Raw genomic sequence first — 16,867 nt, 5'->3', positions numbered from 1 at the left:
TCATACCAGGATTTTCTTGTGGTAAGTTCTACTTTAAAGTCCTCAGTACCGCCCAATATCAAGGCCAGATTCACCACACGTAACCTTAATGGTGATACCTCACCAGACCATGAATCAAGCATTCCAACAAGACATTCCAAAAGGCATTTTCCTGATGTGTCTTTCTACAGTGAAATCTAATTCTTGTTTAAGTTCCAAAATCATTTTTGAAGTAATCTAAGATCATAGTATATAACATCTACCTTGAAGTACTTATGGTCAATGATGATGCTGGCTGCTGCAGAACAAAACAAGTATAGAAGAAATACTTCACGCATTTAGACAGGCTCACTAGATAAAATTAAACATCTAATATATGACAAATATCATATTATATGCAAGGAAAATGAGATAGCAAGGCGACGGAACTTGTACACGTTAATGCTTATAAAAGATTTTCTGCAGATGAGCTGTGTATCTCAAATATGAAGCTGATTCACTTAGGAATTATCCTAGATTATTTAAACTACTCTTACAAGTTGTCTTACAACAGTGATTAAAGAAAAGGACAAAAATTATCACCAGTGCAACATGAATTTTACATGAACGTGAATCTTATATGAATCGTATAATTAAGTAGGAAAACATCTGCTGTTTACAGCTGAAACTAACCAAAACACTAGATAGGTGTTAACTGTGGAACCGTATTGGCCACAACTTTTCTACTTCTGGCAAACGTTTAAATTCCAGTTGAGATTAATAAAAGTGAACTCAAATAATAGGTGAATTATTCTGTATGATCAACACGATAACAGCAAACAAAATCAGCTATAAACTCCAATTGAAAGATAAATACTTTGAGCCTTTTTACTCACACCTCTGTGAATCGGAATGTGTGATCATTTGTCTAAGCCACAAAAAACAGTGCCATTCACATCTAACGGTGTCATTATTGTCATGCGACTAGCGAAATGATAATGCGGTCACAATTAATCATAACTAGATTTAGATATATAAGTGATCAATTATTTGTGCATAATGCAAACAGGCAACATGAACAGCACTTGATCAATGCATTGTTGGATGTGGGGCTCACATGATGGTTCCTTCTCTCTCCACGCTCATCCAGTTACTTGTCAAATTCATCAAATCATCAACCACAAATATGATCAGGGTTTGATCATGTCCAGCTAACCTCTTTAGCACTCTTAAATGGCATTTGGTTGCAGAGACTTTGGTTATAGATGCCACTAATGTTATTTTAAAAAGACAAAACAACGCAAGACAGAATTGGATGATCATAATCTTAATGGATGACAATTGATAGAAGTTTCACAAACGAAGTCATTAAGTTCTTTATGGCTTTTTTACATTAAATGCAAAAAAAACAGAAAGATCTATTCCATAAGGTGTTGCATGTCGAAAGTGATTTTGTTGAATGGGGTTGTACATTCAACATTTCGAGAGGTTATAAAAAATATGAAGCTTTCGTTAAACAAATATGAGTTTTTGGATTTGCATGAATCCAGTATCCTGTTACTGTTAGCTTAGACTAACTTTCAAAGTCTATGAACAACTCTATAAAAGTTTTAGATTCTGTGGGATGGGATCATCCCAATTTTTCTGTGGAACAGGATGTGCTGCTGTCCCACCCTGTTCCGACACTTGAATAAGGATGTCTCAAGATGCACTGATCAGGACAATGGGATGATGGCAGTTGGGACAGTACCACATTCCAATATCTCACGAGACATCCCACCAAGATTTAAAACCAGGCCTCCACAGAACTGAAACTTGGCACCGCCTTACATGCCAAAACCCATAAGCATTGGAGATTAAAAATCCCATAACATCTAGCCCCATTAGGATTTCCTGTCCTATTTTAGTATAGACTTAATATTGAACTTGGAAACTTCTATTTATTCATAATTAAGAAGCCTCAAGCATTGAAATAATTCAGAAACTCTACCAATTTCTATCCATGATTTATTCCTACATTCAGACAAATTTTCATCAGACTGAACTGGCTTTTGTTATGGAACATAATCAGTTATACATGAAGACGAAAAATGTACCTTCATCCAGATAGAACTATCATCAACCACTGAAACTTCAATTATTCGTTGCAATGCCTCATGTTTGTTGACACTTGCATTAGCATCATTGCCATTGCATATCTACAAAGAAAAGTTACAGATTATTAGAAATATTCACATTCATTAGCTTACAGAACATCATATTCAACTGATGACTATCATCAGCAAAATGACATTTTCCTAAATAAAAGATTAACTTAAATACTCACTTGATGAAGAAGTTGGGGAATACTAGGTCCATTATCTGTTCGAGGACTGTTCTTAGCAGAATTAAGCTTCTCATCCATGATTTCAATATTTCGAATGATTTCAGCACCATGAGTCAAACCAGCAGGCTTTTCTTCATCAGAACTGACCAGTCTATTGATATCTAAACATGGAGTTGTTATGGAATTCTCATGATCCAGGCTATGATCTGTTTCAAGGTGAATTGTCCTTGACCCAACACTGTCTAATGTAGAGTTAGTATTGAGCTTTAATTCACTGATTTTAGGACCAAGAACCTCCATGTCAGAGCTAACTTCAACAGTTTGATAAAAATGTGGCTGAGTTTCATCAAAAGCTGTCTGCACGATGGAAGCATCAGGTTGGCTAGATTCTTGGACAGAATTCCACTTTTGCCCTCCTTCACTGTCAACCGAACCTGCTGAATACCTACCAAAAAGGGGGCCTTTCTTCAATGTCACAACATAGCCTTCCTCAGAAGATGTTCCAATATTATCTGACTGATCATAAAAGGATTTGGGACGCTGACGGTCCTTCTTATTCTGCAAGAAGTTCACTAGATCAACTTCTATACGAGGTGTATACTGCTTAAGTGCCCGCCTCAAAGAGTTCTGGTCTTCAACTGACAAACTGAGAATAAAATTCAACACTGCAGTTGAATCAAAATGGGAATAAATTGATATGATGCCAGATGTAGAAGCTTCTTTCAGTTTTGTATTTTTGCCATTTACTAAAGGTGCTAATTTAGCAAGCCATAGCTTAAGAAAGCCACTATTGCTACAACCATCAGAATTCAATGCATATTTGTTGAAGGAGTTATTTGCAAAGTGAATGACAGCCAATTTTGCCTTTGGAGACCTTTGTTCATCCAGGGATCGGAGAAGGGCAGGAAGCAGTGAATCAATACTGTATGTACTACCAACAATTTCCAAGGTGGTTGAACTTGGTTGCCTAACCAACTCCTTTGGGTCTATTAATCGAGAAAAGACATGCGGTAAGATTCTCTCGAGATAACTCTCAAAATGTTTTCTACATGCTGGAATAATCTCTGCGAGCGTGGAAAGAACTGCCTGTGCAACTTTGTGGTGAGGATCATCCAAGTGTCGGAAGAACAATTTCATGACTTTCTCAAAACTTTGTGTAACTTCTTGAATACCTTTTGGCCCTTGCTGCAACAGAGTTCGGAGATAACTAAAAGTAGAAACCCTAGTTACCCAATCTGAACTAGGACTCAGACCCTCAGCGAGTGCATCATTTAGAGATGCTGGACCATCCATATAATTAGACATTTCACTCACCGAGATTTGGCCATCATCAAAACTGCTTCTACCACTTGCAGAAGCTCTTCCTGTCACCTGCTTTCTCAAAAGAGGCCTCTGAAAATTAGGAACATAATTACTTTGTACATCCCTATATCCAGAATCTCTGTAAGGTGCCTCATGATACTGTCTGTCTATATGCATGTTAGTAATCGCCTAGATGACCTGACATCAGCATTATCTTCAAGAACACTTCCCTCTAGAAGCCTTTCGGATGATCTTCTCATGTAAGGGAATGACACGGATGATAAGGAATCAGATGAGTGATGACTGGCATAAGAAACTTTGGAAAGGTCCCTTGAAGCTTGAGCCTTAGGATTTGTGAGATCAGTCAAATTTGATCCGCCATTCCTCATACCAACCCTAAAAGTGTGAGCTGTAGTTGAATCAACCAACACTGGATTCTGTATAGAGAGATTATTTGAAGCAGGAACAGCTAGAGGAAATGGTGGATCACGAGCAGATGGAAAGTCAACTCCTGCACTAGGCGAAAAAGGGTAAAAGAAAAAAATTAGCTCTTTTGAACATCCTCAGCAGTCAGTAGAATGACATAAGGAGTACAAAACTTCAACAGATAATCAATTTAGTTTTAAACAGCAAATCAACAACCAAAGGGATACCTAGATCCAAGCTGGTAGAGTGTGAAATTGAGGAATTATGTTTCTCAGATATATTTACACCTCTCAACAAACTTTCAATGGCCGAAACCTTTTGTTTGCTTGCATGAAGCACGCTTTCAAGGCTTCTGTCAGAACCTTTACCAAGTGGTTTTGACTGTGGTAAAAGAAGGCAGCCTGAAGAAAGAGATGTTCCTAAAGTAATGCTTGTGCTTCTATCCATTGCAACAATAGCAGAAGTACCATATCCAGGTACACTTGGAGTACCAGCATGGGAAGGAACACATGATATCTGTGTGCCTCTCTCATGAAGTGAAGGAGAAGCATATCTTTTGTGCATACCTCCATCTTCATCATTTATTATCTGCAAAAAAGTTACATCATAATAATAATCAAAATTCAAAAGGAAAAAAAGATATTTTTTTTTAAACTAAAAAAATGGTTTACCCTTTGAATGACAGGATCGAAAGATGAAAAAAGGCGACGCGAGCGCTCTGGCCAAGTTTTTGTGAACATGCGGTAGCAACTTCGTGCAGTTGAACGCACCTGCCCAGTTTCAAGAAGCCATTTATCACTTTCAAGAATGATGGAACGAAGTCATATGTATCAATTTGACTTCATCAAATAGTACACCATGAAAAACCTATAGGTCCTGTTAATGTTAAATTTTAGACTTCAATAATATCAATAGGTAAAGGGATGTCCCATTAATAATTATGCAGGAAACCAATGCTCAACAGATAACGATTGATGCAAGTGTGTATCTCAACTTAGATCTGGTTCTACAATTCCAATTACTTGAATTTTGTTAACCTATCCCCAAACATTCTCGCACGCATAAAATCTCTAGGAGTGCAGGAAAGACTATAGGGGGCAGGATAGACACATATCAATGAAACAAATGATACATCCAGATACCAAACATATCTCCACTGAAGCACTGATTCAATTAAATGAGACTTTTCATCTCTGATAATTTTCTGTTTAACTAATTAGTCCTTGACCCCCTCAAGTTTCTTTAAATTTAGCCTTTTAGCATTTATCTCATCCTATTTATAGTCTACCTTTCATTCTACAATTTCCCCTCCAACATTTTTCAAACATTAATACCAACCTTAATACTATTTGCCAACAATTTCCTTTAACTCTAAAATGCATGAGGCAATAATTCATATGCTTACCACAAGAAACATGTTTCTGTGACATTCTTCATACAATGAGATAAGCAAACAACTATATGTACCTAGGGGTGGTAAACGAATGAGCCGGCTCAAGCTCGACTCGGGCTCAGCTCGTTAAAAGCTCGGCTCGAACTCGGTTAAACCGAACCCAAACCCGAGCCCAAGCCAAAATATAGGCTTGTTTGGGTTTAACGAGCTGAACCCAAGCTTGTAAGATTGAGGCTCAGAAGGCTCGGCTCGGTTCGGCTCGATGGCTTGGTTGCAACCCTAAAATCTTCAGCATCGTTTCCCCCTTTCTCATTTCAATCCATAACAGCAGCCTCCCTCTTCTCTTCCTCCTGCCTCCCTCCTCATCCTCAGGACGATAGGACCTCAGCCCATAGCTCCTCAACCCACCCTCCACTGCCCGTCGTCCGTCCCAGCTGCACTGTCGCTCGTCCCAGCCACACCGCTACCGTCCCACTCCCTCCCCCTGCCCACAATCTGCTTCCGGCTTCCCCCAGCTGCACCGCCGCCATCCCACCCCACCGCCGTCCCACTCCCTCCCCTCGCAGCTCCTCAACCCACCCTCCATGGTAGCACCATCAACGATAGAAGCATTGATTTATGGGGAAGATTGGCTTAGATGTGCTCTTGGCTTAAAGAAGAAAACCAAGATTAGTTTTGATTTTGAATAAGTGAAAATTTGGGTTTCAAAAAATTTGATCTAATCTTTTTTTTCTCCTTAGATTGAAAAGGAACCTATTGTCATTAATCTTCCATCAATAGTGCATCCTTGTGATGTAATATTATTAGTATATGTGATTTTTATTTAATATTAAATTCTAATTAGAGTTGTGGCAGTATATTGTTGAACTGAACAGATTTTTTTTCTTTTTTTTATTTTGTAGATTGATAAGGAACCTAGAGGAATTAATCTTTCATGGAGGCTGATGAAATAATGTGCATCTTGTTTTTTTTTTTTTATCAAGCTGATGAAATGATGTGTATTTTGCTTTTTTTTATTTTCTATCAAACATCGATGTGCAACGAGCACTTTCCTGTCCAATATTGATGTATTCGGGATTTGAGACATTTTCCAATGTAATTTGTTTAGGATTTTTGATTTGTGACTATAATTTGTAATGTTGTTCTTTCCTATGCTGTTTTTTTATTTTTTGATTTTTAAATATTAATTATTCTGAACAGGCTTGGCTCAATAAAGATTTGGCTCGGCTCGGCTCAATTTCTTGAACTGAGCCGAGCTTGAGCCACCTATTACACTCTCGAGCCAAGCTCGAGCCAGATTCTTCGGAGCCGGCCGGCTCAAAAAATAACCGAGCCGAGCCGAGCTTTGACTAGCTTGGGCTCGGCTCGGCTCGATAACACCCCTATATGTACCTATTTGCCCTAATGGGAGCCTTGTTTTTATTTGTCATCCTACTAAAATACATTGAAAATATTCTTATACTCTAACAAAGTTGTGGTGATCTACAACAACTCTACAATTATTTCCTTTCATACACCATTTTATCACTCACCAGTTACCACCATCACCAACCATGGTTTTAATTTTCAGGGAAGCTCCAAAACAAAATTTGAAACCTTCTACCAAGAATGAAACCCTATTTCATAGCTTTGGCCAAAAATGACTCATTAAGCCAAATATATTGTTTTTAATAATTCGTTTCTTTAAATTTTGTGAACGCATTTTTTAGCACTTTTTTTTTTGGGCATGTTTTGAGCAAATTCGGAAGAATCATGATGTCAGGTTCCATAAAACTTAAAGAAAAGTTAATTTTTTGTCATAAGTTTGACTATCTTAGAGCTCAAATCACATAAAAACATAAATTGCTGTATTTCTGATAGATGGTTGAACTACCAGTACCTGCACTGTGATCCTACGGGTACAGTACCATGCTGTACTGATAGGTGGTACTATTCTTGGTGCCAACAAACCAAAAATAAGGTGATGTACCATGCATCAGTTGGGACTAGTATCAAGGAGTGCAATGGTACCAGTAGCTTACCAGTAGGTTACGTTCTAAAATTAAGTCAGACCTATTTTATTTTCTTGTTTTTCTTCTCTCTTTTTAATTTTTTATATTTGCATTTATTTAAATTGTCAAAATGGAAGCCAAAGCTGTTCAAAGCAAAACTCAAGCTTAGTGGTCTTCCAAACTCATTCCCAACTTCTGAATTAACATTTTGCCATCCATAAGTAACATGCTCGATAAGACTTCACATGGACACCAAGAATCATGTTGGATATTAACAAGCAAAGCAGGTCTAAAAATAGAAGCTAAGCCCAGATCCATTTAGACTATACCCTTGCCAATCTAGTATAGTCTGAATTACTTTGTTAATGGGTCTTTCATGGTTTCAGAACCATCCTGAACCAGATGGTTCAAGGTGTGCCGAACCGGACTGATGGAAAATCGGGATGGTTTCGATTTGGAAAGCGGCACATGCCAGTGCGAGGGATAAAAAGAGGGAAAAACTGGAAGAGAGAGAGAGGAGGAGAGGGATACGCTGGACCCACCATCGGAGGGCGACACTGGCCCGTCGAGGCTGCCAGAGGGCCGCGGAGCGTCCGCGCTCGGTGTCGTCCGATAAGAGTTTTAATCTCGAGAGAGAGGGGGGGAAGGAATGCTACCGGACGGCAGGGACAATGGTGGAGAGGGATCTCCAATGCTGCTGGATGGCCGCCGTGGCCATCGGATGGCGAAAAACGCACGAATAGAGCTGCATCCGCGAATCAGGGGCAACCGCCCCTGTTCCTCACATCGTATTTTTTAAAAACGATGACGAATAATGAAACCGGCAAACCCATTTCTGACTTCACTATTTCAATTTTTTTAAAAAAACTGAGAAAAGTGAAGCCAGCAATGGGTTTGCCGGCTTCACTATTTCAACATTTTTAAAAAAAGCCCCAAAACAAGGACAATCGCCCCTATTTCACGACCGCGGAGCGCAGGTGGCGTAAAGTGAAGTCGGCAAACCCATTGCCAGCTTCACTGTTGTTAGACTTTTTTAAAAAAAGCCAGTGAAACAGGAGCAATCGCCTCTGTTTCACGACCGTGGAGCCACAGGTGGCATTTACATCGCCCGATGGCCACGACGGCTAATCGAAGGCCCTCCGCAGCCTCTCCACTGAACCCCCCCGATCCTTCTTTTCCTCCCCCCTCTCTTCTCTCTCACGGATGATGCGGAGCCGCAGTGGCCACCGAGGGCCTACACAGCCCTCCGGTGACCACCAGCGGTGTCTCCGCTGCCTCAACCTACTTCCCTCCCCTTCTATCTCTTTCTCTTCCTCTATTTTCGTCTTTTTTCCTCGCCCTGATTTGTTCCTTTGTCGATTCGCGCCGGTTTGGTCCGATATGGGGCTGTACCGATTCATGTCACCAGCCGACCGGAAGTGTTGGTATCGATTTTGAAAACCTTGAGGCCTTCACATAACTATGCACTTTTAAGACTCAAGAACACTTTCATTTGGCTCAACAATCACCAAATTAACTCCCATACACAACAATTTTTTAACCAGTAAACAAATGTTTGGCAATTTCACTCAAAATATTCCAACTAATTGCCTCCACGGAAGGCACAAAAAAAAAAGATCAAACAATAAAAAAAGATATAAAAAAGGAAATAGTATAATATGAATGAAAAAGAATAAAAGAAAAGAGAAAAAGCATGGGCATATAAAGGCTGTGTAGTAAGATTGTTGGGTTGGCTATATGTCCATATATGGAACCTGTTAATCTTCAAAAAAAATCTTCCCATGGACTGTAGCCAGATGACATACACTCAACAATTTCTAGCCATAGGGTGCTGGTGCTTTTCGGTAAATGAACAGCATACAGAGGTACTCTTTAACAAAAGCACATATCCTTACCCAAACGAAAAAATATTTAAAATAATACTTATTATGGCAAGGAGACACCAGACAAATGGTAACTCATTTCAATCCTCCAATAGTCTAATTTAAATTCTCCATACATTGATCAGTTTTAACAATGGATGATACAACAGGCAAAAAAGATTATCTTTTCAATTGGATAAATTAATTAAATAATTTCTTTTCTTCATGCATTTAAAGTTATGAAGAGAACAATAATCTACTCTTTCTTGCGCTGTTAGACATGTATTGATGTGATTTCAGGAGAACATGGACACCCTATGTACATCTTTGTTCATGATTTGTTTAAGCAAATTTTAGCAAAAGATCAGTTACAATGCTACACACCTCACTCATTGCATCCGCCACGCAGCACTTTATGAGATCTTCATAAAGATCAGCTGAACGTTGTATTTCCAGAGCATCAGCCCAATACTCTAGTACTAGAAGTGCATATTCACAGCACCTGATAATAGTGAATATGAATAATTGAATAATAGTAGGAACACATTGACTGTTAAATAGGAAATAGTCCTACCTAGCACGAAGAACTGCACTCCGGTCATTCTTTGCAGTATCAGCTATCCGAGGAAGAACCCGAGCAACCTTGCAGTTACGCAACATCTGGAAAAGTCACGTATTAGCAAAAGACACAGAAAACACATTCATAATTAATGAATGCCTCATTCTAAGGTAAGCAAACATTCTATTGTCCCATACAGTTTTTATACAGTTGTCTGCAGATTCAGCAATCACAAGAACAGTTATCACCACAAGCTTAAAAAGAACCTGTAAATCAGCTCAAAACTTAGTATTTCTTCAGGACGTTAAGATTATACTCAAAGAGATGATAGCAATTTACCGGAATGAACATCTCAGCACAAGCCTCAAAGTCTCCCAAAAGTTCCTTCGATAATAAGCATAGCAGATGGCAAGCCTAAAGACAGAAGCCATATGTAACAAATAAATAGCAAATACTGAATTTTCATGTAATCTTCTTAATGCAGCAGAATGCCAGAAAACAATTAAAATAATAGTGCAATGAACTAGGACATAGACACACAATTTGCTTTTTAGAGATAAAAAGCATATGACAACCAGACGATATAAATAACAATTTACTTTATAATTGTCATAGGGATAAAGACCCTGAAACAAACTCCGATAGAATGTAACATGACACCAACATTCATCATCAAAATTTTCATAAAATCACAAATTCATTTGAGATAACCTGAAAATTCCATCTAGATGAATGATATAAATATATAAAAGGTGACGAATATGGTTTTAGAATACAATAATCAAGTCAGTAAACTCACAACAAACTTGACTATTCAGAAGTGCAAGGCTTCCTCTGAAATTAAAAATAAAAGTTTTCCAATGGATACAATGTATGAAAAATCATGCAGACCATGAAAAAGAATATCAACAAATTTTGATAATTGAATACACATATATAATTTAAATTAGCAGTCCAAAGCCCTCAGGCACTTGTATATAAGTAGATTTCATGATATAAGGATATAACTTGATCTAGAACACATATCTTCAACCACACTGACATAAGACAACTTACAACATACAGAGTTCAATATATCATACATTTCAGTAAATGGCAAAGCAATAACAGAGCCAAATGCCCTAAGATGATCTTAACCAATGTCATCGTCATAAACATAAAGTGCCAACAATGATTGCAGCTAGCACATCCTACATTTATCACAAAAATTAAACTATAAAGAATGCACAAAAAACTTCCGATTCAAAAGTTTGAATAGGAATAGCCGTTATCTTAGATAACCAATACACCAATACCATTTGGATAAAGCTTGTTCATCCCTTAATTGGTACATGCCTCATCAGGGTCTGCCAAACCAACCTGAACCACCCGATTTGGGACATACTGAATCATACTAGGTAGGTCTAGCTAAATGGTTTGGGACTCACTGTGAACCAGCCCAAAGAGCTCCAAACTTAGTGAATTGCCTAGTTTTGCCCAAGACTTGGTTCAAGTCAGTTCAAGCCATTGAAAAAAAGAAGGCAAGAGATGTCATTTTCCTCACTTTTCCTTAAAAGTTGAGGAGGGTTGGTTTTGTGAAAGATTAAGGGAAGAAAATGGATTTGTTGATTTTGAGCAAGATTTTAGGTGCCGGCGGGATAGAGGTGTCCCAGTCATCCTAGCCATCCAGTACCATGTGAGAAAATGGGACCGCGATGGAGTTAGGACTCCAAAACTCATACATATGGGGAAAATAAAGAAAAAAAGGAAGGAAAGAATAAGAAAAAAGAACGAAAGAAAGGAAGGGAGAAGAAAATAAATAAAAGGAAGGAAAGAAGAATGAAAGGAAAGAGAAAGATGAAGGAAAAGGAAAGAAAGAAGAAGAAAAAGAAAAGATAAGAAAAGAAAAAAAGAGAAAAGAAGGAAGAAAGGAAAGAAAGAATAAAAAGAAAGGAAAGGAAAGAAGGAGAGAAAGACAGAGGCTTAACCACAGGACTCTCAACTAGGATTGTCGCCAGAATGAGGTGGGAGCATTCCATTCCATGGAGAAATTGGACACCCTCGTCCCACAATTTAAAAACTTGGTTTTGAGCCCAAATTCAAGCCAAATCATGTATAATACCCCACCTTCCTCTTCGTTCGTCTTTTTTTTTTCATTTTTATATCTAAAATAAAAAAAAAATGGTAATCAAGGAAGATCATGACAAAATTTTGTATGTTAGCATGATTTCATGATATGCTATATTGCTATGGATCTATGATGACCCATGAATTAAAAATATATTTTTAATTTAAGATTAATCAAATAATGTTAAAAAACATAAAAAGGTAGCATGTTTGGGGATGGGGCTATTTAATCCTTAACCTCCTCATATTGCAAAGGATACCATCCCTTTGATCTTTCTGTGCATGTTACTTACTATCCTATTTTGACAATAATTTGTTACATTTGGACTTGATTATGACTAATGAACCTATGCACATATCATGATAAAAAAGGGCAACCTAGTGCATGAGACTCTCACAACTATAGTCTAGTAAGGCTCAAATGTATGCAGCCTTATCACCATGCAAAGGGTTGTTTCCATGTTTCAAATTCATGACACCTAGGATATAATAGAGCAACCTTACCATTACTCCAAGGTCCGTCCTCTAAGCCCAAATTCGAATAAAATTCAAATAGAAGTGGTGAGTAAGACATACACATAGGCTAAATAAACATATGTAATAGCTCTGATAGAAGTCTACATTAATCAAAATTAAAATTATTTTTTGGATGTTTCACAAGTAATATTTAGAACTAGATAAAAACAATTAAAAATTATAAAAATATGAAAAATTAATATGTCGTATAATAATGCAGAAATATTTTCTAAAGTGATTCAACCATTTTTCGCATTTAAATATACCTAATATTTTAATGTTTAATAATTTAAAAATTACTAATTCACCTAAAAAACTAGTGAAAAATATGATAGCTTGTGTTAGTAATTGGGTCATATTTTCTAGAACAACATGCATAATTTTTACATAATCTCATATATTGTCACATAGGGGTGGCAATACTTAACCGTCTAAACTTTAAACCATTTAACTTGATTCAACCCTTTAAAGGTCGAGTAAAGTTACGTGTTTAATCAAATGATTTGAGTTCGGATTTAGATTTTTAACCTACTTAATAAACAAATCGGGTTCTGGTTAACAGTTTTTTTTATCTATCCTGCATTTAACCTGACCCTTATCTAATCTGACCCGACCTGATCGCCATCCCTATTATCACATGCATTACGTAAAACTATATTATAAAAAATTACTAATTTATATAAAAATATATGGAATTCTTTTATTTTCAGAAAAGTATAGATCCCAAGATCCATAGTACAAGAATCGACACCTATGCCAGTAGGCGGGCAGTACAATATGATACCATACTGTGCCATTTTGGCACATACCAATGAAGAAAGCCGGAGAGGGAGGAGAGAGGAAAAATGGGAGGGAGGGAGGGGGTGAAAGATGCTTGGAGGGGGGGAGAGGGGGGGGGGGCGCTCAAAAGCACTTCATTCCTCCTCTACTCATGGCACTAGGCGGAGCCCCTATTTCTTTCCAAAAGTAGGACTTGGGGTTGAAGAAAGGGAGGAGAGGGAGGAGGAGCATGAGCGATACCGAGAGGGGGGGGCTCAGAAGCTTTCCTCTCCTCCTCTGCTTGTTCACAGGGTTCAGCTCAGATCTTTTAACTTTTTTCATTTCTTTGTCGACTTCACTTAAGGAACAGAAAAAATTCCTAATTTTATTTTTTTTTCCTATTCTTTAAGAAAGTCAGCAAACTCTATGTCAACTTGACTTAAAAGAAATGAATAAAAATTAAGGCAGCACCCCCTGCAAACGATCAGAGGAAAGGAAAGCTTCCAAGCCCCCTCTCACCCTCTTCCAGCATCTCTTTTGCTTCCCCTCCCTCTCCCTCCCTTGCTCACTCACTCTCTCTTTTGCTCTCTTTCCTTCCACCTCTCTCCTTCTTTCACTGGTTTCTAGAACCAAGGGTACAAACCATGGTTCTCAGAATCGTCCCGAACTGGGCAGTTCAGGGCATGTCGAACTAGACCGACAGAGAATCGATACGATTCTCACGGAAAAAACGGCACACATTAGTGCCGAAGAAGAGAGGAAAACAGAGGCAGAGAGAGAGAAAAGGAAAGGGAGAGGCCGCCGGAAGCCGATGGTGGCCCTCTGCGGCCGCCAAAGGATGGCGGAAGCCGTCGCGGCTCGATTGCCGCAATGAGCGAGAGAGAGAGAGAGAGGAGAAAAACCATCGGAGATGGGAGAATGGGATGACGGAGAGGCTGTCGGAGGTCTCTGGGTGGCCGCCATGGCCACCGGACAGCAGAAGCGACGCGAGCGGAGTCACGGAAGTGGTGGGCGTCGGCCCTTTTTTAGAGGGGAAGAAGAACAGTGAAGCTAGCATATCGTTTGCCGGCTTCACTTTTTAGGATTTTTTTTAAAAAAATTAAAAAACAGTGAAGTCAGCAACCGATTTGCCAGTTTCACTATTTCAATTTTTTTAAAAAAAGACTAGAAATAGTGAAGCCGACAAATCCATTGTCGGCTTCACTGTTATCGGACTTTTTAAAAAAAGCCTATAAAACAGAGGTGATCGCCCCTGTTTCACACCGCGGAGCTGCAGACAGCGTCTACGCCGTCCGACGGCCACGGCGGCTAACCAAAGGCACTCCAGCGGCCTCTCCAACAGACCCCCTCTCTCCTTCTCTTCCTTTCTCTTGCTCTTCCTCTCTTTCTCTCTTTTTCTCTTCCTCGGAACATCCCTTCCTTTATCGGTTTGCCCCGATCCGATTCGGTACAAAATCGTACCAGACCATGCCGCTGGCTAATCGGAACAGCCACCGGTATCGAAACTGAAAACCTTGGCTCAAACCATACTAGCCAGCCCCTGATATGGCTCCGTACACCCCATGACCCCAAATTGGACGGTTCAGGGCAGTACAACAATCCATGGTAGACCCCCTTTATATAATTTATGATAACCATTAATGTGGTTTATGATATGCTTTCCTCATCTTGTAGAAATGAATTCAAGAAGGACAAGGATGCTGACATAAGTTAGGAAAATGGTGTAATGATTCCGACCTGGCACCTTTAGAGGTGCAAGTGGTAGGACAAGGATGCTGACATAAGTTAGAAAAATGATGTAATGATTCTGACCTGACACCTTTAAAGGTGCAAGTTAGGGCTAAGTAAATAACCAAAACCTGAAGAAACCCACCCAAACCGATCCAATAAACATTGATTTCAGTCGATTGATTTCAGGTTGGAATTTATAAAAAATCGATTATTTACGATCGGATTCGGTTCCTACACTTTTAACCCATACGAAACCGAACCCAACCAATGTAGTATTTCACAACCTCACTTTTATTTTGGGACGGTGTCATTTAGACTTCAATACTTCATTCTAAAAAACATCCTGCCATCCATTTGGGTTCATGAGAATATTAATATTGAATTGTTGATAGTAACATATTAATTTGAGACAATTCTAAAGTGAAAGCTTTCAGATGGTAAATCTTCTCTTTTTCTGTTTTGTTTTGTACAGATTCAAAAATAAATCCAAAATTTGTAACTCATAAGGTTTAGACCTTTTTTGCATTAAATTAACAAAAAAAAAAAGCAAATAAGCTTAAGTGGGTCAGCATTAGACTTAAAATCAATATTGGGTCAACATTAAAGTCCAAATCCACACAATCCATCCAAATGTGCTACAAACCGTTTACATTGCAGCGGGTTGGATTTTCTTCAACCCGATTGAATTCAGCTGAGTGAAATTTTTCTCTCAACCCGACCAAACCCGATCCGTGCTCAGCCCTAGTGCAAGTGGTGTGATGCAGAGTGGACAAGGGTAGGATGACGAGATTGAAACAACATTTGGCCGATGGTTACCCCGATATGACATGTAAGAAATGTTCAAAAGAGATCCAACAATTGCTGAAGAAGCACTTTCATGACTTTATGAAGGGCAAGTAAAAAATATAGGTAGCAAGAGAGTGGATATCCCCATCGTGGCATGAAAGGGAGTCCGTGGAGATGTTAGTGACAAGCCAATAGTTTTGGAAGAGGCCAAGAAAGTAGTTAAGACAATTGCACCTCGGTATCACGTGCTCAAGAATGTGGATAGCGAGAGATACCCCCAGATATGCTTCTTGTATTATGTGACAATGACCGCTAAAGCCAAGATGTAGCAGGCAAATCAAAAGCATGGTAACTAGCATATCGACATTATTGAGAAGAGGTCGGATTAGTAGATGGACAAGGACTTGAATTTATAGGTCATCCAAGAGCAATCCTCGATGCTTGTCTATTCTTCTAAAATATAATCACGCAATCCTTTGTTTGCTAATTAAATCAATCACATCTCTTGGAAGTCAACTACGTAAAGCCAAAGTTCCAATGACTAGGAATAGAAATGGATAAGGACATATTGATTGCTTTATGCAATATCATCTACAAGATGGAGCCTTATGTGGTTAATGATGTCACATGTCTCGAGGAGGGAAGTTAATCTTTATGGAAAGTAGAAACGATACATTATCAATTCAAGTAGATATATGATGACAAATGCCATGTGTATTGCACAAACTAAATCTTTTAGAGAGCGCTCCTACAGCTTTGGTAAAAAGGCAGTTGTGGCAAGCAAAGACATAAATCTAGGTATTTCAAGTACCAACTTTAACAGGCCAATCTTCTTTAACAATTTGAATCCTTTATAGATGGTTCCCTCCAATGGCTATAAGCGCAACAAATCAACTTTCTCTTGAATACACAAGAAACAAAGGAACCACCTAACACAGAAGAAATTGAATGACTTAGTGTGCGTGCATTACAATCTATGACTTAGATTGAAGTGCATCCATGAGGAGCTTTAGTATGATGAGCCACTTCATAAGACTTTGTATATGATGATGGAAATCCCCTGATTGATTGGCTTGAGGGCCAGAAGCAGCTAAAGCTTGATGAAGCAGGAGGTGATCAGCTAGTATCATAGCAAAAGAGGTTGAGGTGAAT

The 16,867-nt window shown here is 38.7% G+C and overlaps 1 protein-coding gene across 1 annotated transcript in view; it reads right to left on the bottom strand.

The window, feature by feature from the left end:
• Positions 1–16,867, bottom strand: part of LOC105043118 (CLIP-associated protein) — a 54,434-nt gene that overhangs the window by 28,245 nt on the left and 9,322 nt on the right. Inside the window, 9 exon segments of the mRNA XM_073255978.1 lie at positions 2,055–2,156; positions 2,285–3,768; positions 3,771–4,097; positions 4,240–4,600; positions 4,684–4,782; positions 9,643–9,760; positions 9,833–9,918; positions 10,015–10,083; positions 10,157–10,231. Of these exon segments, the coding sequence (XP_073112079.1) occupies positions 2,055–2,156; positions 2,285–3,768; positions 3,771–4,097; positions 4,240–4,600; positions 4,684–4,782; positions 9,643–9,760; positions 9,833–9,918; positions 10,015–10,083; positions 10,157–10,231 (2,721 nt within the window).

Source organism: Elaeis guineensis, chromosome 4 (genome assembly GCF_000442705.2).
Source record: "Elaeis guineensis isolate ETL-2024a chromosome 4, EG11, whole genome shotgun sequence".
Classification (NCBI taxonomy): domain Eukaryota; kingdom Viridiplantae; phylum Streptophyta; class Magnoliopsida; order Arecales; family Arecaceae; genus Elaeis; species Elaeis guineensis.
Note: the sequence above shows the minus strand (reverse complement) of the source record. Positions and strands in the feature narration are given on the sequence as shown.